The following is a 26,475-nucleotide window of genomic DNA, read 5'->3' as shown; positions in this document are numbered from 1 at the left end:
CATCATTAGCTACTGTAAGTTTCCATCCAAATTTAACTTGCGCGCAAAATTGGAATATCGCACAAAACATTTGCGAATAAAGCAGCGTTTCCATCCCATGTGTTCAAGAGAGAAAAAAGCGAAATATCTGTAATAATAATGGAAGTTTCTGCAATCGGGGGAGCCGAGAGAGCGCAGATGAAACACAATAAAAGGTTTCATGTTATCTTGCGTTCGGATGCTGGTGTTTAGGAACGCAATCATGTGAGACGCTTCTGGGAGGGAATTCAACTTTGGCTTAGGTATTTCAGAATGATCAAACTAATATTTTAGATGCTGTGCGATGAAACCGATCCGCTGGTTTGTCCAGTTATCTAATCACATACACTATTGGGGCAAAGTCGCACGAGTTTTGATTTATTCATATATGCGCATGCCTTCTTATTGGATAAAAAATGATCTACCTCAATTGAGCGCACAAGTTTTATGCAAAATTTTACTATTTACGGGTTTTGACATTTCCATCCGGCGTTTTTATTTTTTATGTTATATCCATAAAAATAGGTGGATGGAAATATGGCTGTTCACATCGCCAGCGGCCAATCTACTAATGAAAGTCCAAACAAAAACCCTCTGGACTGCAGCCACAAAAGCTTTTCTTACTGATTCATACACACAAACATTCAATCTTTTATAGCATGCCACCATGCTATAAAACAATGTTTTATTCTGAAAAGACTAAAAGATTACATCCGGGGTGCTAACCAGTGTTATACTCTACATATATGCCATTGATTTCAAATTCAATGTTCATGGCAGTTCGTAAAGAGAAAGTTAGCGTTAGTTGTCTGGTCCAAAAGGAAATTTAGATGTGCACTAATATCGTTTGCTCAATAATGAATCTCTAAAGATGAGTGCATCTTCAGATTATTACTGAAAGCCTGGGATTTCTCACGTGTGATGGAGTTAATGGAAACAGCAGGGAGCTTTGGGCACTCTGCATATGTGGATGTTTAGTCCATCCTTCTGAACATACAACACCAGGTTTAATCAGCCAAATCTCTGTAACCCCCTTTAATTAAGATTTATTTCCTCTCTCACACAGTAACACAGATCCTGCAATTACAGATTGTTTGCTTGTTTGCAGGAAACAGGGAGATGAAGCTGGGGAGGTTTATGAAGAGACAGTGATGAAGGAAGAATATTATAGTAGAATAAACACACACACACACACACACACACACACACACACACACACACACACACACACACACACACACACACACACACACACACACACACTCACACTCACACTCAGAGTTTAAAAGTTTTTTTGTTTAAAAGTTTGGGGTCAGTAAGATTTTTAATTAATAATTAACATTATTATATTATAATAGTATTATATTATTACTTACTATAATATTAATCTTAACGGATGCATTAAATAGATATTTTTTTCTTTTACAAAAGATTTCCATTTCAAATAAACGTTGTTCTTTTTAACTTTCTTCATCAAAGAATCTTGAACATATTTTTTTCCCCCGATTTGCACTAAAATATTAAGCAGCGGAATTGTTTTAACATTGATATCACGTTTGACTCATTTTCTTTTTCTCATTTTCAAATGTTTCTTGAGCATCAAATCAGAATATTAGAGTGATTTCTGAAGGATCATGTGACACTGAAGACTGAAAATTCAGCTTTGCATCACAGGAATAAATTACATTTTAAAATATGTTAGAAAACAGTTCTCTTTAAATGTAATAGTATTTCACTATTTTTCTCCCTGTGTGGTCACAGCTAAGGATACTCATTTTGTGCATTTTCATCAGCCAATCACTGTTGTCATGATGTCATTTTCCTATGGCTAAGTAATTGGCTCAAATATTTCATGCCTAAAACTGAGTGACCATGAGCAATATAGCCGTTTTAAAATGGCATGCATCCAGAGAGACTGCCATTGAGATGAATGGGGATGTTTTTAATAAAATCAAAATGTTTTAATAATGCTTTTACAGTAATCGTGATGCTGCAGTCCACAATGATGACGAATATGAAACGTCCTCCCTCATCTGCTCTTTGTAAAGGTTGAAGGTGTGATGTTTCATTGACTAAAAGCACTGCTATTTCCAATACAGTCTTCTCATTATCCAAGAGCTGTGCAAGATAAATGGTTTTGCCTTTGTGTTATCTCTGGCTAAGTGGCTGCTTACACATTCACCCTGATGAACAATGAGTGTTGTCCAGCCATCTCAGTTAGATGATGAATGGGCTCCCTGGATTTTGGTGTGCTGCTCTCTCCACCATATAAAAAGATGGGCTTGAATAGTGTGCATTTGCTCTGTTTCTATACTGGGGAAGTGGAATTATTCAAAGCCTCTTTATGTGGCTTTAGTGCTAACTGTGGAGGCAGTGTAAGTGAAAAGGAGAACATAAATCTCCCATAACAATTGATGAGTAATGCTCAATCATAGTCACATTCAGTTCGATAGAAGTGTGTACGGTAGTGTGGTACAGGCTTGAGAGTGTTTGCCTGTTTTAGCCTTAGTCTAGTAAGCAGGCATGCCATAATGGATTATGGGCCTTCAGTTGGGAACCTGCTTAGAAGTGACAGGGGTTCGCGCTCTCCCATAATCCTTTGGGCCTTTGTCTGAGTGCTGACAAGTAACTCACCCTGAGAATATCAACGTGAATATCACTGTCCACATTTGGCCAAAGACTCAACCCCATGTTCTTCTGTCAGGCCTTTACCACTTCAACACCTAATGGCTGATTGAAGGCAAATGTAGAAATAATTGGAAATAATTCAATAAATAAGGCAAATCTATAAATAATTGGAAATATATATATATATATATATATATATATATGTATGTATGTGTGTGTGTGTGTGTGTGTGTGTGTGTGTGTGTTTGTGTGTGTGTGTGTGTGTGTGTGTGCGCATCTATGCGCAAAGCTATGCATAAGATATAAATATAAATATAACTAGATTTTAATTTGCTGACCTGGTATATACAGGTGATTTAAGTAACATCTCTAAAGAAGCATAGATAATTTAATTTATTTTAATTTTAATTTTTAGTTTTTTATTTAATTTAATTAATTAATAATAATAATAATGTATTTTTAAATTTATTTAATTTAAATTTATTTAATTTAATTTTAATAATTTTTTTGTTAATTTATTTTATTTTATTTACATTTAATTTAATTTAATTTAATTTAATTTAATTTAATTTAATTTAATTTAATTTAATTTAATTTAATTTAATTTATTTATTTATTTATTTATTTATTTATTTTTTAATTTCATTTATAATAATGATAGTATTAATTATTATCATAATAATAATAATGATCATTGATTCACCTTATGTGCTCGCTGAGATTAGTCCATCTCTGCATCTATGCGGGGGTGGTCTGACCTGTTCTCAAATAGGGGCACCTCTTTCTTTTTTTTGTCCCCTCTGGCAGTCCCATTGGGTCCCAGCAGTCCTGCATGAAGGCTGTATGTTATACAGCTATCCAGCCGTCTCTAGACACCCACAGAATGTGCTATTTGGCATCAGGCAGACGCATGCGCTCATGGTCCACTGCCCTCCATCTGCTCGTTTATCCGAAAATAGAACCATAAAAGTTTTCTACTGAAAGATTTTTATAATTGTTTCACGGAGAACTTGCAATGAGAAATGGAATGTGTTTTTGAGATGTAGAATATGGTATCAGCATCAGGCTCTTCATTGAGTGTATATTCAGCAGCCGTAGCCCAAGACTGTTTGCCCACTGAAGCTATAGCAGGACTGAGCCTGGTCAGTACCTGGATGGGAGACTCCTGGGAAAATCAGGTTGCTGCTGGAAGAGGTGTTAGTGAGGCCAGCAGGGGGTGCTCACCCTGTGGTCTGTGTGGGTCCTAACACCCCAGTAGTGACGGGGACACTATACTGCCAAAGAGCACCGTCCTTCGGATGAGATGTAAAACCGAGGTCCTGACTCTCCGTGGTCATTAAAATCTCAGGATGTCCTTCGAAAAAGAGTAGGGGTGTAACCCCGGCATCCTGGCAAAATTTGCCCCTTGGCCTCTGTCCATCATGGCCTCCTAATCATCTTCATATACTGATTGGCTTCATCACCGTCTCCTCTCCACCAGTAAGCTGGTGTGTGGTGGGCATTCTGGCGCAATATGGCTGCCGTCGCATCATCCAGGTGGAGCTGCACACTGGTGGTGGTTGAGGAGATCCCCCCCCCCCCCCATATGTGAAGTGCTTTGAGGTCACAGAAAAAGCGCTATATAAATGTAACAAATTATTATTATTATATTCTGTATATATGCGTTTGCGTGTGCGTTTGCGTGTGCGCCTGCGCCGTGTGTGTGTGTGTGAAAGAGAGAAAGACACTCTTAAGTGCTGGGGTCACACAGCCAGATGGTCCCTCCACTCATGCATCGCTACTGAATGACTCTTCCCATGTCTATTGCTCCTTCTAAATCTCTAAAAGATATTTCCAAGAGTAAACAAACCAGCATGAGTCTCGTTTGCCCTTCTCCTTGCCTTTTTTTTCCTCAAGCTATACACAGAAATAACATTAGTAAGTTCAAATAGTGTTATTATGTCAGAAACTGCTCCTCTGTAACAACATTTATGAACTAGAAATGGCTTTCAAAGCTGATGAAAACGCTGTATTTTGTGTTTGACCTTTATATTTCTCCTTTTCATACTGAACACAAGGGCCTGAAAGGCTCAATTTGGCTGAATATGTTGCTTGTCTGTTGGCTGATCTCATTATGTGAGCATCATTAAAGGCTTTCCAGAGGTTTTGTGATTGAGAGGAACAGAACAAATCCTGCTTGCGGAGTGACCGTTCACCTCAGTTCTTTCTGTCACTAGCCATGCTAGCAACTAGCACTAGCACACGCTGGATGCACATAAAATAAAATAAAACATATGCGCTCCAATTAAGTCGGATAATTTTGTATGCGATAAGAAGACACACATAAACTACGATGCAACACACATTTACTGAATAAATCCCTCGATGCTCAACAGAAAAACCTCACATGACTTTACCTCAACAGAGGATGTGATTAGATAACTGGATTAACCAGCGGATCAGTTTCATCTCGAATGTTGTTCTAGTTATTCTGAAATGCCTGAGCCAAAGTCATTAAATATGTCATTAAAAATGTCTCACATGATTGCGTTCTCAAACTGCATCTGAACGCAAGATAACATTACAGCATTTATTGCGTTTCGTCTGCGCGTTATAAGGCACAGGTCATTTATTATAGGATAAAAGAGACACAGTTTCTTCCCTGATTGCAGCAACGTCCATTTTTATTAGAACAATTTTGTCCCAATTTCCCAGGAAGTGATGATTGTTGAACACATGGGACGGAAACGCTGCTTTATTCGCGAATGTTTTACGCATTATATTTTGCGCATAAGATAAATTCGCAACTTTGGATGGAAACTATTGACTGTTTATGAAGAGATTCTCGTGCATCTGAATAAATGTATTCTTTTGAACAGATTCTTTAAGATCTTCCGCATCTGCTATCATTCAGATTGCGTTCAAATTGCCTGTAAATTTGATTCATAGAGGGAGCTGTTCAGTTAAAAGAGCAACACGAGATGAGATCTCAAAGAAATGCTACATTATAATACACAAGTACTGTACGCGTACTGTGACCCAAGCTCAGCACAACACAATGATTTGTCTATAGGCTGCGGATGGCTTCCCAAGTTCTTACAGTAAGTCTTAATCCAGAATAAATCACTCATGCCTGAAGACTTGCTACTGGGGGTGAATTGTCTTGATTTGCACTTCAATCTCTGAATGCATACAATTACAGAGAAAAAAATACTGCAAAAGCGAAAGACTGTTGTTTGTTTGAGGGGAAAATAGATTCTGAATGCAAATGAGTGCGATATTAGAGGTGGGCGGAGAGAGAAAAAGTGAAAAATTTCATTTCTTCTCCCAACTCATTTTCTCTAGTTTTGAAGAACTGTTTGAACTGATGAGGAACCGTTTGAGATAATGAGCTTATGTAGTTCTGAACTGATATATTGGGGTCTAAAAGTCTTGGTTACTGTCATAACCCTCATTCCCTGAGTAACGCCTCCTGAATCCCGGGATCCCGTCTCAACTCCTCAGCACAAACCTGCATGAGTGAGTTGCCGGGAAGGTTATATATCCGTATGTCCGGTGGAGTTAGCCATGCAAATCTCACTCGCCAATGTCCATTGGCCCGTTTTCTTACCCCTCAAATGTGATTGGGTGAGAAATGAGACCCGAATGTGTCGGTCATTCGATGTAACCTGGAACGTGACTGACTGATGGGGAACATTGTAGAATTTGTGTGGCATTTACAAATGACAGATTAAGTGTAAAAATGAACGATAAAATGTGTAGGTTATCCATGTAGTCTTGGTAAACTATTAACTTTCTCATCTAATTTATTCGAACAGACTTTCAGGTTTCTACAGTCATTTGTGATATCCAGGCTTTGAAAAGTCAATGAAATGAGTGATGCATTTAAAAAGTCATGGAATAAATGTTTCTAGTTTTGCTCTGGCTTACATAAAGTATTATCTAACCGATTCAATATTTTAGAGTAAATTTGCCACACATCACATAACATCAGTCTGTTTGTTGTGGGTTTTATTGGAGACATTTGTTCATTAATAATAATAAATGCTTATATCAAGTAATTCGGCTTGGCACCTGGCATACAAATAGAAATGAATCCCGGCACAGCAGTCTTTCCGTCTCCGGCATTATTTTTTGAAATCCTATCATGAATGAAAAGGTAATGGAAATGAAATGGAAATTCCAAGACTCTCTGCATTTATATTTAATATACAGAATCTCTCAAAAGGAGTCAGAATAATAATAATAATAATAAAAATGTCATCAGTAAATAAAATCCCCTGCTTTCCATCTCAGCCTTCAGGTCACTAAACTTTAGTTTTATTTGGCTGGTCTTCTTCAGTCCTTCCTCCTATTTCTTTGGTCCAAAAATAGAATGCATACCCAGACAAATAATAAACTTCTGCTCTATTGATCGTTTGTTATTCTCTTTGTCTTTCAGAGGGATGCCAAAGGCCAGTATTTGTTCGACCTCATTTGCCACCATCTAAACCTGCTGGAGAAGGACTATTTTGGCATTAGATATGTCGATCCGGATAAACAACGGGTGAGTGTCCCGTCCCACCATGTGGCTCGCGTCGAACAGTCCAAGGTCAACGGTAATGCGCAGCACCAATTCATCATTTCTGCATTCATGCCCGCCGCTTTTTTATTACGATAAAGCTTCACCTGTCAGGATACTCAAAGTGACTTTCGTTTCTTACAGCGTATTGGTTGTGATGCCTAATAAGTGATGAGTTCATGTGTGTTGTGGGTGGGCTGTGTTGGTATTGATCCAGTGAAAGCTTCACTTTGCGTGTCAGAATGTTTGAATCCAGATCACTACTCTACAGGTTTATGGAAGTTCAAGTCCATTTATTAACACACACACACACACACACACACACACGTATATATGAATGTGACCCTGGATCACAAAACCAGTCATAAGTCGCACGGGTATTTTTTTGGCAATAGCCAACAATACATTGAAAGGGTAAAAATGACAGAATTTTCTTTTATGCCAAAAATCATGTTCCATGAAGATATGTTGTACATTTCCTACCGTAAATATATAAAACATTTGGATGGCGCACAATCGCGAACATAAATGCACAACTTTAAATGCAATGTTTAGATTTTTTTGCACCCTCAGATTCCAGAGTTTCAAATAGTTGTATCTCGGCCAAATATTGTCATATCCTAACAAACCATACATCAATAAAAAGCGTATTTATTCAGTTTTCAGATGATGTATATATCTCAATTTCAAAAAATTTACCCATGTGACTGTTTTTGTGGACCAGGGTCTCAATTTAAATTCACAAAATATCAATTGTTTAAATATTTTGAAATATATAATAGTAGTATTTATATTAAATGTTAATTTCAAAATTGTAATCTAATTTTTTATTAAAAAAAAAAAATAATCTAAATAAACATTCTGTATAGCTCTCTGTAATGAAACCCTGTTGAGTTGGAGATCTGTCCTGATCTTTGTCTGCTAAATGCAAACCTGAGAGTGAACAGGCTTTACATGCGCACTCGAGAGTTTCTTCATATCTGTCTTTTTCACTGACCCCCTTCGGGAGCCTCCCGCATTGAGTGACATAAATAATAATGAGGACATCTAACTGATGCTCGCCTGTAGACGACACAATGGAACAACGTTAGCGTCTGCTAAGTGCTCACAATTCCCTTCAGAACATTCCTAGTTGACAAAATATGCCACAGATTAGCCGACAATCCAGAATGCTATAATGTGGCATGGGAAATATTGTCCAAAAAGCTTTCAGGTCGCTATAATCTGAAATCAAATTCCAATAGCCTGATGCTATTTCTAGACATTAGCCTACTGGCACTAAGACCCAAAAATACTTTCTTTCTTAAATCCAATGGCTCTGTTCGGCTGATTTGGCTTATCTGGGGCCGCACACAATAGCAGTAATAGAATCTCAGCGTGACGTCGAAGATGTGACAATATTTCGCTCCGGAGAAGAAAGAAATGAGATGAAATGATTAATATATCTACCCTTCCCCCCCCATCTCACACTCATACTGATATACAATCTCTACATCTACCCACACTGACCACCTGCTCCTGTGTAATTATGTGTTAGATGAAATATAGATGTAATATGTGTATGTACGCGCGCGCGCGCGTGTGTGTGTGTGTGTGTGTGTGTGTGTGTGCGTGCGTGCGTGTGCGTGTGTGTGTGTGCGTGTGTGTGTGTGTGTGTGTGTGTGTGTGTGTGTGCGTGCGTGTGTGTGTGTGCGTGTGTGTGAGGAATTAAAACTCTCTCTTCTGTTGTTTTAGCACTGGCTGGAGTTCACCAAGTCAATTTCTAAGCAGATGAAATGTAAGTATCACCAGTCAGATCTTATTTATAGCGTGCTAGATTCCATAAAGGAGCAATTATGAACATCATCACTATAGTGACTGTAATGAAGCATGCTAATGGGGTTCATGGGTACTATAGATTTACAAATGGCGTGTTCTTAAATAGGAGCTGTCATTTGATGATGTGGTGACCTTTGCTTGTGTTAAACTGGCCATGAAATGCGCTTAAGGCCCGTTCACATCAAGAGTGATAACTATAACGATAATAACTATATTTGCGTCCGCGCCAACGCACAATAGGGTTGTTTATTATAAGGTGAATTCTGATTGTTTTATTGTAGGCTATGTTAGATTTGTAAAATCCAATATTGTTTCACTGTGTACTTATTGTTATAGTTGTGGTGTGGACATATTCTTGTACATTGGGGTGATTGAACTAAAACTATGTTCTTGGTGTGAACGTTCTTTACTCAACACTCACTTTATGATTCTGATCTCACACAAACTACAATGAAGAAACAATGCATTTCTTAATCAGTATTTTTGTATATATTATACATTATAGACAGTGTGGTAGAAGGTATAGAGAAATTATGCTGACATATTGTGTTTTAGTCATTTAAAAGCCGAAGTTAAAAAAAAATTTCCACATTTAATTGTACTTTCTAATTAAAAGTAAAACACAAAAAAAGTGAACACATTTCTTAGCCTTAGAACAGACTGATGAGATTATGAGACACTGGAGAGTTTCTCATTAAAGTAACTTTAATTTCAAACTTTGTAAAACAGTCTTGTCCTGACTTCATAAGATGTTGACGTTAAATTCATAAACAGCAGATTTTAGAGTTGTTTGACATGTTGTTTGACCTGTGTAATTTGTACTTTGGGGTCAAACTGAAATTATTAGGCATAAACAGAGTAAAAAAGTACAAAGATTTGATTTTAGTAGTACTAGGGTAAAGTACACATTTTCCAAAATAATAGTTAATTAACTTGAATTATTGTTACATAAGGTCTTTCGTATTAATAATGTTCAGAAAATATATTTTTTTAGCCCTTTGGCAGATTGCTTCCTCATGTTTTAATCATAAATCTCCTTAAAGTGTGTTAGATTCATGTTTAATGCCAGTGGGGTAAGAAACCTAATTCTTGATAATATTCGCTGAAAACAAGAATATTGCATATTCATATTGCAAAATTACTTCATATTTAATGCAGTGTTGCTTTTAAGTAAAGTTGTTTTTAAAGGTGTTTAGATATTATTTTCTGACAAGACTAAAATACGGATTAAGGCAGTGGTTCTCAAACCCCATTGCCCAACACAAATACACAAAGATATCTCCCATATTCAACTTTGTTCATATCATTAATTAATTCACATTTTGTGATTTTGTATTCCAGAACTGTGTCGTTTAATAAAACAATAGAATATTTAAAATATATAGTTTTTTCTTCTTTTTTTAGCATTTACATTTAGAGTAAGATTATTGTAATATAGTGATACACATTTATTAATTAAAATATTAAAGTCATCCTGCGGCTCCCTTGCAAGTTTGCAGAGGCCCCCTTGTGGGCGCCGGGCCCCTTTGTTGAGAACCACTGGATAAAGGTAACATTTTGTTCAGTGTGGATGCTAATCTTCAGTTTTTTTCTGTCCACACAGCACAACCTCCGTTCACCATGTGTCTGCGGGTGAAGTTCTACCCACCAGATCCCGCTGCTCTAAAGGAGGAGATCACCAGGTATGAGCTCCCAATGAAAGAATTCTGCTTTTTGCATTCACTACTTAAGTCACATGATTAAATGGCACCTGATTAAAGAGCTGGCTCAGTTTCTCGCATAAAATATTTCCTTAAGCGTAGGCCTAAAGCTCTGCTTTGATTAAGTGTTGCAAACGACATGGCAACAGATGTTTGGCAGCACCAGAAAGCCGTTCGACTTTGCTGTGCCGGTGGTGCTTTGAGACAGTGTGCTTCTTTATGCTTAATATCGCCAGTCTGCAATAGAGCACTGCAGTGATAATGTATTTTTGGATGTTAGCATCAATCTGGTTCCCGCAACACCCAAAATGATTTTTTCCATTGGCTTTTGAATTATTGCAGAAAATGAGCCCTGTGACCAAAGAAAGTCTACAGCCGCGTTTCCATTACACTTCAAATTGGGCAAATTGAAATTGCAAATTGAAAGTACGCTCAATGGGAATGTGTCAATTTCGCAAAAACTCCCATTTATCGCAAAAGTTTTTACGCTCGCATGAGGTGGTTTTTCAGGCAATTCGAAAAAGAAATATTTCGCAAACCTGCACTGGAAACAGTTTTTGCTCATTTACAGTCACCTGACTTAGAAGGCGCGGTGTGTTCGGACAGAATACGAGACAGAGTTGTTTATTAAATTCATAAAAGACAAGAATTACAGGAATACTGGATTCTAAACCTCAAAGAAATGCCACAATCAAGACCTCGGAGCAGAACTGAGTGAGAAACTCCTCATATGTGCCGCTCACAATATCTTTCCTTGCCATTAATGCTGGGATAACACGCCTACGTCTCCTTCCGTTAATAATAATAATGTCTAGTGCGGTGGCTGGGATATATAAACCTACCAACCTACCTGTCCAAAATAAACAGGGGATCTGGTGTCCTTGCTGTGCTGGTGCACGTGAAGGAAAGCTAGTGTTCAGAGGAGCTGGTCCAGGTAAAGGGGGTCTCGGGCGCGAGGGGTTGTGGCTTCTCCAGGGGTCAAGGGTCCTGGCCATTCTCAGCCTGAAGCCGGCGACACATGCACCCCTGCACGGACACACTCATGCCTTAGCCATGCGGGAATACGTCCCTGCTCCCCTCCCGGGCTTACGAGGAGATATGTCAAAAAATATGTCAAACCTGCAGCAATCTGTTATTAAAAATCCCAGAATGCACTGGTTGAAACTTACCGTTCGCATACTATGGAATGTCTAACAATTCTATAGTAACCAAAACCCTCCTTATAATGAAACAAACTGAGTGCTTGTATACATTCTATAGTATCTAAGTGACTTCTCGAGATTGCTCATCGAAATAGAAAGGATCTTGAAGCTCCCTAAACATATGCAAGTGCCTAAAGCCCTCTCATCTTTCTGTTCCTCTCAAGATTCAAAGCCGTTTCTCTCTCACTGCGGAGAGAAGATGTATGGTCAGTGACTCTGAACAGATTCCTCTGAATGATACATGATTAGCCTCCAGCTTTCATCCTCTCTCGATCAGTCTGCAATGAGGTCACCCAGAAATTCACACACTCGACCTGAAAAAAGATCTTATGATACGGAGTGCCTCTTAGAACCTAATGAGGGCCGCTTTATTGACAGCGTGCGCATATAAGAGACAAACGCACTGCGTGGTGTGGATTTGTATGTGTATTTCAGGTGGAGATTGATGTGTGAAGTTGCGGGAGAGCGCTAGTCAACAGGGTTGAAGGCAGGGAATTAGATGAGAGAGAATGAGCAGAAAGACTAATGAGAGGGATGGGTGAGAAATAGAGGGATGTTATCTGAAAGAAAAGGACATTGTTTAGGATATGGAAGAATTAGCATATTCCCTGTGAGGAAAAAAGAAATGCATCCACCTGGAGCAAAGAAAAAATAAGTGATTCTGTCTCTCTGCACTTTCTTCTGCCGTTTATAATTCAGAGAGTTTCAGAGAGTTTTTCGATGTTTATAATTGCTCACGTCACAAAAGAAGATTATAGTCACTCACACACCCAAGTCACTCACACACCCAAGTCACTCACACACCCAAGTCACTAACACACCCAAGTCACTCACACACCCAAGCTGCATCCTAGACACCGGTTACCGTCACTTTATATATGATATCTATATATATTTATATTTACTGTTATTTAATATTGTCATCTTTTCCTTCACATTTAAAAATCTACAAGCATATAAAACATGACTCTTGTTACAATAGCATTTTTATCTCCCTATAATGAGATCATCTAAATATTGTTATGTTTATATTAGTGATGCATATCCACTTTCTCTATTTATTAGATTATTGTAAAATATCATATTCCACAGAGGAAAAACTAGCATCTCAGCCCAATGCTTTGGCATTTAGCTGCTCCTATATTTGGCCCGTCCTTCTCTGGGACCGAATGACACTGACACGTCGAGTGTGTTTCCGTAAACGGCAGGTTAGGGATAAAGAAGGAAGCCGATATGTAGGCCAGAAATTGACTGGTGGCTACAGAAAATGCCATTTTGCTGCTGTCACGTAGAGAGAATTCAGGGAACATAATTGCATTTTTAGCTCCTATGGCCTCTTATGTGAAAAGCTATTAGCTCTAGCTGGGCTGGCCTACTTCGAGAAGTTAAAGACAAGCATGTCGCTCTTTACTCGCGGGACACATGTTGCACTGAAGGCGAGAGGAGCCAAGTACCAGATTGGGACTGGATTGATTTATGAATAGAAAATGTGACATTGGTGCTTTAAAGCTTACAGGAAGCTCGGTAACACTTTAGATTGGGAAACACATATTCACTATTAAATAGGAGTTTTCTCTCAATAAACTCCTAATTATTGCTTATTGATATTAAATAAGGTAGTTGTTGTAGTAGGTATGTAGAAGAATATGGTCTGGAATTAATATGCATGCTAATAAGTAACTAGTTAATAGTGAATGAATATGTGTTTGCTAATCTAAAGTGTTACTGGAAGCTCTTGTCTTAAACAATCATATGAATATAGTTTGCATTTACTCTTTCCATTCCATTCAAAACCAGTCTATGAGCTTCAAATGCATAATTATATGAAGTAGCATCTGTGTTTGTAACATTAAATCGCTGTGAGACAGATGTTTGGGCCAGAGAGACAGACGTCTGTGTGTGTGTGTGTTGCAGTGTCTCTTTTCCCCAACTCAACAGCTTTTGACACAGCGGTTTCTCTTCCCAGAACAACAATCCTGTTCTCAATTCATTCCCAGCTCTGGAAACAGAATTGAACCAACTCAAAGAGAAATATTCAGCATGTTTTGAGAGAGTGTTAAACACACACACTGTTTTCTTCGTCTCCTACTGTGAAATGTTTCATTTTGCACTTCTGTGTCCTTCATTATCAGCCCTCATTACAGATAAATGGAGATTTAACCTTTGATTAATCATTTACATAATCAGACACATGTGTTCAGGGTAATGGAATAAGTGAGGTTTTCTCTCAGCGTTTGTCTTCATGTGCTGGTTGCAGGTATCTCGTCTTCCTGCAGATCAAAAGAGATCTGTACCACGGCCGACTCCTCTGCAAAACGTCTGACGCAGCTTTATTGGCAGCTTACATCTTACAAGGTAAAGTAGAAGGAAATGGGACCCTAATACTCAAGACAGAAGCTGTGTGATGCCATTCTAAATTTTTTTTTTTTTTACATAAAACTATTATTCAGCAAAGATGGATTAAAATGATCAAATGTGACAGTAAAGATTTTTACGTTGTTACAATTTCTGTTTCAAGTAAGTGTTATTTTGAATTTTCTATTCATCAGAGTCCTTTAAAAAAAAGCAGCACAGCTGTTTTAAACAGTGATCATAATAAAAGTTTCTTGAGCAGCAAATCAGCATATTAGAATGTGACACTGAAATGATGTTGAAAAATTCAGCTTTTCCTTCACATATAATAATGTAAGTTTAACCATTTAACTGTTTTTCTCTGTTTGTGATCAAATAAATGCAACTTTAAAAACGTTTAAAAACTCATACCAACCCCAAACTTTACAACGGTAGCGTATATAATGTACTTTTATGAATTCAGGTTCATTGGGATACTTTTTTAGCCTTTTTTTAGATGACTGGGGAAAAGTGTCCCAATTAATCTGAATTCAACCTAATTTATTTTTAATTATTACACAATTAAACATATATTTGTTTCTAATAGGGATGTACCGACACTATAAACAAATTATATGATTACAGACAGTAATAAGTTATGACAAACGTTTTTACATTGCTTTAACTCATCAAAATGAGTTAAGCAATTTTTAGTAATTTAATTTAAGTAATTTAAGTTGAAATTACTTAAATATCCAAGTTGATTGCACTTAAAAATTTAAGGCAATAACTTAAAATAATAATAATAATTATACAGTGAATGTACTGTATCAGCCAATGAATGATCGGTATCAGCTGATAAGTGCGGTTGCAATCAAAAGGGGGCGGCAAACTGGTCAGACATTCAAACTGGTCAAACGTACAGTACACTGTGTGTGAAGAAATTGACTATTGTGGTGAATTTAGGGCTGTCAAAGTTAATGCGACAGTGACGCATTCACAGTTAAAAAACTGTTTTTATTGAAGTGTAATTATCTGAAAATATATTGCAGTTGAATATAATAGTTTGAGCTCTTTTGTTACTTTTAACCTCTAATATTATAGTAATGTAAATAAGAGGGTTCTCTAGTTTACTGCATTATTTTGGGAGAGATTTTTTTTCCTTATAAGAAAGTCAAACTATCAGTATCGACAGATATCATTCAGAATAATTGGCTATTGTTATCTGCAGGAAAATTTAGTATCTGTGCATCACTAATTTCTAATAGAAAATACTGAATCTTTCAAAAAATATATTTTTTTTCGCTTTTTTACGCTTTTTTTCCCCATGAATTTCCAACATTATTTTCAAGACCAGAATCAATCATTTGAATCTGTTATCTCTCAGTTGAATTTGGGTATTTGTTCAGTAGTCTACAGAGATGTTGGAGGTTTAGGTCGGGATGCACAGTAATGTTCTTTGACAGGTTGATCAGGGCCATGTTTTAGACGACTGTTGAATTAAAGATGCACTTTTCCATCACTGTTCCCGATGGTCAGGACTCAGAGAGGCTCATGGGTACCAGACAGTCATATGAGCTGAGAATGCTCTGCACACCAAAGCCATTTGAGAGAGTGAGTTTGTGGATTCGCTATTTAATATTAACACTACTACATGTATATCATCCCTTGTTATTTGAGGTGTAACATAGAGCTTACATAATAAAATGTTGGTAATACGTATGTAACTGTGCATCATTTATTCATTTGCCAAACTACTGTAATTTTCTTCAAATCTGTACCAGTTATGGAGGGTTTCAGGTAAATTCCCAGTTACGCTCTGTGGTTATGCATCGTCATCATTGTTCCACATTCTCATTGGTTAGCTGGCATATGGGGGATTTTATCAATCTGTCAATCACTGAAAATCACATTGTATTTAATTCAAAACTAGACTAAATCAAATAATAAGTCATAACTGAAACTATTTTCATAGTATTTTCTCCACAGGGAAATTTACTCTATACGAAAACGTATAAAACGTTGCACTCCGCACACCCGGTTTAAGAAGTCAGCGCTTGCCACTGGTACCAAGTGCAGAAGCAAACAGCGTATTAAAAATGCTTTATGCTAATCCGCAAAACCCCTGCAAAGAACATATGGCTCCAACACTTGCTCTCACGGAGCATGTTCATTAAGAAAACACGTTAGCATGGCCATGCGTGAGCTAAAATGCACGGTTGCACGTTGAAAGATTGATTTAGTGTCCGCTCCACTGCTGAGGTATGACACTATGAACGGTTGCATGATGAAAGATTGATTTTATGACTACTTTGCAGCTGAGATTGGAGACTACGACCCGGGAAAGCATCCAGAGGGCTACAGCTCCAAGTTCCAGTTCTTCCCCAAGCACTCAGAGAAACTGGAAAGAAGGATCGCAGAGATTCACAAGACAGAATTAATGTACGTGTAACCTTTCCCCTGCTTTTTCTTTGTCTATGGCTTAGGAATTATGGAAAAGTCATTTCAGACTCTCTCTCTCTCTCTCTCTCTCTCTCTCTCTCTCTCTCTCTCTCTCTCTCTCTCTCTCTCTCTCTCTCTCTCTCTCTCTCTCTCTCTCTCTCTCTCTCTCTCTCTCTCTCTCTCTCTCTCTCTCTCTCTCTCTCTCTCATGTGTTTCTGAGCTTCACTGCTGAGGGGGATGGCGGTCAGTGACTGCTAACAGATTGTCCTAGTAATGCAAAATCAATAACACTTTACAATAAGTGTCAATTTGATAACATTGGCATTGGGTGACTACAGTATTTTTTATGTCTTTACTGCCAATTCGTGATCTATTTAATGCATCCTTACTGAATAAAAGTATTATTTATATATCTAAAAAAAAATCTTATTGACCCTAATCTTGTGAGCAGCATTGGACTCATAATAATGATTCTGTAGTAAAGACTAGGCAAGACTTTGAAGTTAATTCAGGCAGGAATAATAAAAAAAAAAAGTCAATTCTATATTAGTACTCAATTTAAGCTTGTAGAAATGAAAGTGTAAAAATCAATGTCATAAAACCTACTCAACTTTCTGATACTGGTCATGAATAATTAACGCATTTTTCACCGCTCTGTGTTTTCACCGTTTCATCATTGTGTTTGCTGTTAGGTTTAGTAACTTGCTGTTTTGTGATATCTGGAGTTCATTTTCTACTCAAAATGACACATTCATACTCAAAAAATGATCCAACAAATGCTACTATTACTGTGTATTGTGTACCAAGTATTGGTTGGGTGGGTATCACACATTACTTCTATTATGCAGATATGTTGTCTAGACACCATCTACTGTATTATTTACATGGATGTTCTAAGTAAAGCATATACTTTAAAAGCATGGTTTAATTCAGTGTTATATTGTAAAATGTACTTAAAACAGAGTGTTGCAAAGTAAACTTCAACTAAGTTAAAAATCTCCAACTTCAACTGGCCAAGTTAAGTTATGTATATTTAACTTAGTTAAGTAGATCTTACTTAATTCCATATGTGAAATTTACTTTAAATATATGCAATGTAATGTGTGTTTAGAAGCTGTTGGCTATTCATATATGGGTGGCAAATGAACATAAGGCGATTTGACTGCCATATTTTGGAAGTTATGATCCCACCGAACTATGATCCAGCAAACCGGAGCATGATTACTGCTGCCCTCTGCTGGTGTGACTTTACATGACCAGAGACACTTCATCAGTCTTATTATGTGCGTAAATTATGTTGGGAATGTAGAGCGAAGATGTCTGTTTAGATCTTCAGAATGATCCAGTACGCAAGTCAGTCCTGATGTCTGTAAACAATGGCTTTCTCACGACGTTGAGGGTCGCTTTTCTTCTCTGATTTGGATTGAAACACAAGGCAGGCGGTCTTGTTGGATTAAGGTCTTGAATGTTGAATGGCTGGCGCTGAATAAAACATGAACCGGTAAGAGGTTTCCTGGAGAGATGATACTTGAACTGTCTGGTCGGTTTGGTTTGCTTTCTATATAGTGGCTGCTAATCGATGTCGTTCAAGAGTAAAGTGTCACAATAGATGCGTTTATTCACATTCACATCAACATTATGTTTCTGGACAGGTGTTTTTTGTTTTTTACATTGCAATGATTTTCCACTTTGTACAAAACCAATAATAATGTGGATTCAATCCAATACCTATGGCACCAGTATATGCTTTAAAGTACTAAAGTATTCTTTAAGTTAATTTCATTAAGTATACTTAAGAAAAGTTCAAGTATACTTTATGTAGTAAGTATACTAACATATCAGTGTATTAGTAGTATACTTTTAAGTGTACTATTTCAATTATACTTCTCTGTGTACGAAAGTATACTTATAAGTATACTTTAAGTGTAACAGTAGTAAACGTTGAGTACACAACTACATATTTCATTTATACTGCAACTATACTACAAGTGAACTTAGAGGTATGCGGATAGTTTTCTAGTCAAGTACTTGTAGCACTTTTTTAGTTTATGAAAGTACACTTTGAAGTATACTCTCAGTGAATAGTAGTTTAGTAGTTTTATACTGCAAGTATACTTGTAAGTGAACTTAACATTATACATTTAGTTTACTATTTATATATATTTTTTTACACCTCAAGTATACTATGTTTCTATTAGATATTAATTTTTATACTTGAAATATACCGTAACTTTAAGTTAATAACTCTACTTTAAGTAGATTTGAAGTAAATTCTAATGTACTCTACAAGTGCACTATACAAAAATTCACACACTCAGAATTAGGAACTAAGAGTTAGGAATCTGTTTTCTTTATCAATATTTTCAAACAATGTAATGTACAAACTATGTGAAAAAAAGTATTTAATAGGCTACTCGATCAAAAGAGTAAACACAACTACAAGCCAAGTATACTTAGAATACTTAATTATACTTGTAATATCTCCATCAAAAGATTTACACGTTTTGCCCAAATATACTTTTCTGTCATGTAGTATACATTCAGATGTATACTAATAGCACACTTGAATAAACTTTCGTTTTTGTTGTAATCTGTGACTGATGTGGAGTTGCACCACTGAACGACACTGAACGACACTGAATGACACTGAATGATGGTGTTTTAATGTGTTGTTTTGCAGAGGTCAAACTCCAGAGACTGCTGAGCTGAAGTTCCTGCAGAAAGCACAAATGCTTGAAACATACGGCGTGGATCCTCACCCGTGCAAGGTTAGACGGCTCTATCTGACGCTTCCAGAAGCTATTTGTGTACAGCAGTTTCTCAAACTTTTTCAAACCAAATACCCTTCTTTCAAAAACATAAAAAAATCATACAAATCCCAAACATTTGAACGGTAGCATAAAATATATACAAGAATACTTATTGCCAGAGACTTAATATAGTGAATGTATTATAGTCAGTATAACAAATCAGAATATATATATATATATATATATATATATATATATATATATATATATCAATACATCAACAAGGCCGTTAAAATAGTGTACTAAAACGTGTCCTCTATAACGCTTGATTCTTTCAGTGAGTTTTTTTTTTCTCCCAGTTTCACTGAATTAAATGACTCCTGTTGAGAAACATCTACTGTCAGTTTAATCTCAACAGTAAAAGCCCCAAACTTTCCATTTTACTGCTAAACATTACATAAAGTTAGCCTGACAATACAAGAAGGCTCTGTTGTTATGATCACTTGCTGTACGGTCCTGTATTGAGTCTTCCTACTCAATGTCTGCTTGTTAAGAAAGGAAGATGACGTGGTTCTCCTCTGTCGCTGTTCATCACAGGATGTGTCTGGGAACCCAGCTTTCCTAGCCTTCACTCCATTCGGTTTTGTCGTGCTTCAAGGGAACAAGAGAGTCCATTTCCTCAAATGGTGAGTCACTAATACTTGCCTCTTTTCCCTACTGAACTTCCATTGACGTCTTCGGGGTTGAGTAAACACACACACATGCATCGTGAAGCTGAACATAATGAGTCATTCTCGCCTAGCGACAGGCTCTGGGTATACAAGTCACAGCTGGGTTTATTATATTGTATTATACGTTCTGAGCATCTGCCTCTTTCTTAACCGTTAGAGCAGACAGGTGTCCAATTATCCTTCAGCAGATCTCCGGCCAGGGGCCATGTTTAAAGCCATCTCGCCACAACAAGTCTGTGAGGTCTGAGAACTCATGAAATACTGAACCAGTGTGCAGCCTGTCCTGTGTCTCGGTGTCTCGGTGTCTCTGGGTTTTGTTTTATGTGGCTCAGTTTGTAGAGAATGTATTAAAGCAAGAGGAAAGAAAAAGTGCAGAATTGATTTGTGTGTGTGTGTTTGTTTGTGAGAAATACAGCAGGAACAGAATATTAAAGTTGGTACTGTCTTAATTTTAATAATTAAAATGAGCTCATATAATACAATTTGGAAACATGTTGTCAGCTTAATTTCATTTTTGTGTAATTTCATGCTTTTGTATTGAGACTTATGAATAATACAGGATGTTTTTTTTTACTGTAACGTTGTTTATATATATATATTATATACTGTGTATGTATTTGTCTATGTATATATATACATACATTACAATACATGTATTTACATCTGATAAAATGTATGTTATATATATATATGTAAATGTAATTAATTATATACATTTACGATAATTATATACATTTATACATTGATATTTGTGTATGTTTTACTATAATGTCATTTTATATGTAGTTTATGTATGTGTAGACAGATACAGGTGAAACTCGAAAAATTTGAATATCGTGCAAAAGTTCATTTATTTCAGTAATTCAAATTAAAAGGTGAAACTACTATATTATATAGACTCATTACATGCAAAGTGAGATATTTCAAGCCTTTATTTGTTATAATTTTGATGATTATGGCTTACAGCTTATGAAAACCCCAAATTCAAAATTAAAATATTGTGAAAATGTTTTCATAAGCTGTAAGCCATAATCATCAAAATTATAACAAATGAATGCTTGAAATATCTCACTTTGCATGTAATGAGTCTATATAATATATTAGTTTCACCTTTTAAGTTGAATTACTGAAATAAAGAACTTTTGCACGATATTCTAATGTGGCAGACACACACACACACACACACACACAAACACACACACAAACATATGTATTAAATTTAATAGTTACACAATACAAATATACAACTACATACATGTAAAATTTACATTTTATAAAATGTATATATTACATATATGGTAATAGCTTTATTCTTGTATTCTTCCACCTGTACAGGCACGAGGTGACCAAACTGAAGTTCGAGGGAAAGACATTCCACATATATGCAAATCAGAAGGAGGTGAGAACATTAATTACGCCAACATTGGTGATGAAGGCGAAGATAATTACAACATCCCAAATGTTCTTATGATAATGACACAATCTGTGAAACTTTAATAATTCCTTTCAACGCCAGAGCTGGATCAGTGCACCTTTAATGACTTCTCGTTCTGCGCAGGACAAAAAGATCATCCTGACGTATTTCGCCCCGACTCCAGAGGCCTGCAAACACCTTTGGAAATGCGGTGTTGAAAACCAAGCTTTCTACAAGTGAGTTTTTGCACTCCTCCTTCCATCGAGACACACATCAGTTCGGTTAGACAGGTGAGATGCTTCTGAAAGGGCAACTGCACAATAAACAAGTTCCTGGAATCATTTATCCCTTTTTGGAACTCTATCATTCCCTCTTTCCAGAGCTTATTTAAGCCTGGTAAATAAGCCGACTAATAACTAATGATGGTCTGGACAGCTGGCTTCAGATCCCATCACTGTTTTTTACCTCGCGGGTCACCTAATGGAACAGCCGCGTGCTGAGAGTGACCTTTCCTGCCTGAGCAATGAGAGATGTGTTCTGCTAGCTCCTCCAGAGCGATGTCCCTGCACATTTCAGTCACGGTCGGCTGTCACCTTGCCCACGCCATGGGAAGTGTTTAAAGCGTCCGCAGTGTTACGGATGAGCCCAGACTCACAAAACTGCTGAGCCACCGCTGGCTTTATGATGAACGATTTTGACTAACTGAGGTGACATCTTTGGATCGAGAGTCTCATCATAAAGTGTGGGAAGGCTCAATTTGGGATAAGGGAATGGTGTAATCACTGAATTGGCATGGCACCGTATCAAAACTGAATCTGCATTGTATTCCAAGTCGGACTGAATTGATTCTGCTGGGGGAAAGAGAAGTGTGTGGCTGTGGTTCAAGTCCCCTGGAGAAGGGGAATTTGTGGCAAGTGAAGGCAGATGATAATTGAAGAGTGGGTTTTATGATTCACATAAAGACTGTCTTTAGGGAAGGAGATTCCACACCTGGTGATGAAAAGCCTGAATCAAATGTTCACCAGAGACTGAGTCAGAATACTTTCAGTTTCAGTCATTGAGGGTTAGATAGAAGATATGTATGTGCACGCCATTCGGGTACAGTAGGTAGTATTTTTTTCATTATGTACTTAATTAAAATTTACTTATAATAATAATAAGTAAATAATACTTATTTAAATAATGAAAAATACCTTTACTTTCTTAAATACAACTGAATTAAATTAATGAAATACAATTGAAAATTAATCCAATTTAAGTAATTTTACTTTTTGATTTGGAAGTTGATGAATGCAACCTAAGACGTAATATTGTTCATAAAAAAATTATAAATGTAAAGCTGTTTTTGTATGCAACTTTTGAGATTGAGAAAACTTTATTTTGGAAATAAATGATGATTTATTGGATTTAAAGTCATAGTTAATACACACATACTTGTATCCTCAGATCAATTACATTTTTAGGTGAATTTAATGTGGCAAGTTTAATCTTAATTTCATTCATAAATAACTAATATAGCAAATTATAATCTAACACAGTATAACAGGTCTAGAAAAATATGTTCTCACAGATTTCTACTGCATCAGGTTACAGTTTATGCCATCATATAACCAGTGGTGGACAGAAACAAAGCGCTTTTACTTATACTGTACTAAAAACTCTAGTTCACCCAAACATGAAAATTCTGTCTTCATTTATTCTCCCTCAAATTGTTCCAAACCTGTATGAATTTCTTTCTGTTTTGAAGAATTTGGACCCCATTGACATCAATAGTATGGGGAAGAAAACAATTCTATGGAAGTCTTTACTTGTTTTTAAGTATTTTCATTTTATCTTCACAACATTCCAAAGCAATGTCTGATTTGTGATCAAGCGGTTTCTTTTCAATCAATATGTTAAATCCGTCCAATACTTTACATTTTTAATACTTGGGAACATTAAAAAAGCAAGAACATTTGTACTTTTACTCAAGTAAAATTGAAAAGTACTTTTTAGTTTAGTACTCAATCACTTGTTTGTACTTCATCCACCACTGTAAATATAGATTTATAAAATGTAGGTAAAAACTACATTTATGAAATAACCTTAGAAACATATATGTGATCCTGGACCACAAAACCAGTCACATGGGTCAGTTTTTTGAAATTGAGATTTATACCTCACCTGAAAGCTGAATATATACACTTTCCACTGATGTATGGTTTGTTAGGATATGACAATATTTGGCCGAGATACAACTATTTGAAAATCTGGAATCTGAGGGTGCAAAAAAATCTAAACATTGAGAAAATCTCCTTTAAAGTTGTGCATTTATGTTCACGATTGTGCGGCATTCACTCACAAAAATAAATGTTTTTATATATACGATAGTAAATTTACAAAATATCTTCATAGAACATGATCTTTACTTAATATCCTAATGATTTTTGCCATAAAAGAAAAAACGATAATTTTGACCCATACAATGTATTGTTGGCTATTGCCACAAATATACCCGTGCGACATGTGACTGGTTTTGTGATCCAGGGTCACATATCTGATTGCAGCAGTGTGATATGGTTTGTGTAAAAGAGAAATTCTCCTTAATTCAGAATATGTAGCTTAGAGATAGTGAGTCAGACTTGTAAAGGTGTTCAGAGAACGTTTCCGAGTTGAGTGCTTTCTCTCCGTCCCTCCTCAGGTTGGACAAGTCGAGCCAGGTTCGTACGGTGTCCAGCAGTAACCTGTTCTTCAAGGGGAGTCGTTTCCGCTTCAGGTAAGTGTGGATGGACAGGTCACTGCCGGTGGACCACCACAGCCTTCCTCATCACGGTCACAGAGAGGTGACCGCTGCAGAGCCAATGCTCCACAACCTGCTGCGGACGGTGCTGTTCACACAGGCCACCTCTAGACACAAGTGTTTACTTATTACCAGCAATTGTAGCCGATGAATGGAGCCATCGGGGCAATTAAACAAACAGCACGATCCATTATTATAGTGGGCTCTCCGGCTCCAACGCCCAATTAGGAAATTGATAACAGTTATTTTCTCACTCCTATGTAAGGAGACAGGCAGGGTTTTAAGGCAATGATTCCATTGGGAGTTTTTTGGTTAAAAGGAAGTAGTTCAGTCACAGACTGAGAGGCAGAGATTGAGTTAAGCGAGGCGACTCAATAAAGGTTAATCTAATTCCTGAGCTTCATGGACTCTAGTAGCAGTGGTCACCATCATCCCTCAGTCACAGGGAGCACCATTCCCACCAGAATGCCAGCTGTTTGAAACCGTTGCTGTTTTATCCTCAATGGTTGAGCTGTTTTCTTTTGGTTGATTTTGCTAGATGAAGCCGAAACATTTTCAAAACAGGGTGTGTGAAATTAACACCCAGCAACAACTGTATTTTGCACAGTGGCAGGTAGTTTTGCTCATCTGCCAGATACTGTGGTGAGTGTCCTGTAACATATTTACAGTCAGGAAATAAGTATTTTAGCATGTTTGTGCATCTTATATTGAAGATATTTGCTATTTAAGGTTATATTATATTATATTATCCAATGTGAATACAAAGAGAACTATATTTTAGACATCGAAGGTGAAATAATTTTTGTTACAGTGTGAATATATGGGTATTTAAGATGATACTTTTTTTTTTTTTTAACAAATATATTTTACACTAGCAGGGATAAAGCTGGACACGTTTTTGTAATTCGTTTTTGTTTGATTTCAGTGGAAGAGTAGCCAAAGAGGTAATGGAGCAGAGTGCAAAAATTAAACGGGAACCTCCAGAAATACATAGGTATGCATGAGTGCCCATCTGTGTGGCAGTGTTAACCGTATAATTGCTAACACTGGGTCATGTTCTTTTGATGGCGTCACATGTGTGCATGCATGCCCAGTAAGACTGACTGATGTCTGTAGTTGTAGGACATACTGTAATATGATAAATGGGGGTGTTGATGCAGTACTGTATGTGTATGTGGTCACAGGGCTGGCCTGGTGCCCAGCAGAAGCTGTCCATCCATCACACATGGGCCGCGGCTGAGCAGCGTCCCGCGCACGCGCCGGAGAGCCGTACACATATCCATCATGGAAGGTGAGAGTCCAGTTCAACACATTAGCCTGAGTTCAGCTCTACGCTGGAAACACACGCAGAGCGCTAAATGTCAAATCACTTAATGGTTTGTAATAACATTCAAATGCTGTAGGAAATAGCCAACCTATAGTTATATATATATATATAAAGGGCAATTCAAGACATGAAGTCAATAACTCAGTCAAGAAAACTTAAAGATTTCTAATGAAAGTGAATGTATGCAATAAGTTTTTGCAGCTTAGATATTTGGATCTGTGCAGCAACATATTTTTTAGAATGTGTGTAATGAAAATATATTCATTAAAATATATATATATATTTTTGTATTTTAATAAATGATTTGCATAATTTCACTTTATTTACAATTTATTCATTTTTATATAAAGTTGAATTATATATATTAATAATATATATATTTACCTTGTGTGTGTGTTTTTATAAAAGGATATGCATATGTATAATGTATTAAAATCTATCAATTTTTTTTGTTTTATTTTTATTTATTTATCTTTATTTTTATATATAAAAAAATAATTAATATAATATCATTTTATTTACATTTTTATTTTATATATTTTTATTATTATACATTTTTACCTGATATATGTTTATGTACCTATGTGTGTGTGTTTATACATTTTAAAAATGTGTACACTTTTATGCAAAATTCACAAATATACTATTACAAGGTTATAAATATTTACAAATATACAAAATATTTATAAATTTTTATCTTTATTTTTTATAAATAATTTATATAATTTGATAATTGTTTATATACAATTTTTTGAATTAACTATACATTTTTATGTGTGTGTGTATTTTATATAG

The 26,475-nt window shown here is 36.5% G+C and overlaps 1 protein-coding gene across 11 annotated transcripts in view; it reads left to right on the top strand.

Moving 5' to 3' along the window:
• Positions 1-26,475, top strand: part of frmd5a (FERM domain containing 5a) — a 93,798-nt gene that overhangs the window by 59,119 nt on the left and 8,204 nt on the right. For 4 of the 11 annotated variants that reach the window (XM_079620239.1, XM_079620234.1, XM_079620233.1 and 1 more), the window contains exons 2-13: positions 7,067-7,171; positions 8,921-8,963; positions 10,608-10,686; positions 14,164-14,261; positions 16,556-16,679; positions 19,360-19,447; positions 20,027-20,115; positions 21,496-21,559; positions 21,719-21,810; positions 24,255-24,329; positions 25,279-25,347; positions 25,538-25,644. In XM_079620239.1, coding sequence (XP_079476365.1) covers positions 7,067-7,171; positions 8,921-8,963; positions 10,608-10,686; positions 14,164-14,261; positions 16,556-16,679; positions 19,360-19,447; positions 20,027-20,115; positions 21,496-21,559; positions 21,719-21,810; positions 24,255-24,329; positions 25,279-25,347; positions 25,538-25,644 — 1,033 coding nt within the window. Of the gene's footprint in view, positions 1-7,066; positions 7,224-8,920; positions 8,964-10,607; positions 10,687-14,163; positions 14,262-16,555; positions 16,680-19,359; positions 19,448-19,987; positions 20,116-21,495; positions 21,560-21,718; positions 21,811-24,254; positions 24,330-25,278; positions 25,348-25,537; positions 25,645-26,475 lie in introns of those variants that run through there. The other 7 variants (XM_079620241.1, XM_079620236.1, XM_079620232.1 and 4 more) reach the window with 4 other exon arrangements.

This window comes from Phoxinus phoxinus (assembly GCF_949152265.1).
Source record: "Phoxinus phoxinus genome assembly, chromosome: 8".
NCBI classification, from domain to species: domain Eukaryota; kingdom Metazoa; phylum Chordata; class Actinopteri; order Cypriniformes; family Leuciscidae; genus Phoxinus; species Phoxinus phoxinus.
Note: the sequence above shows the minus strand (reverse complement) of the source record. Positions and strands in the feature narration are given on the sequence as shown.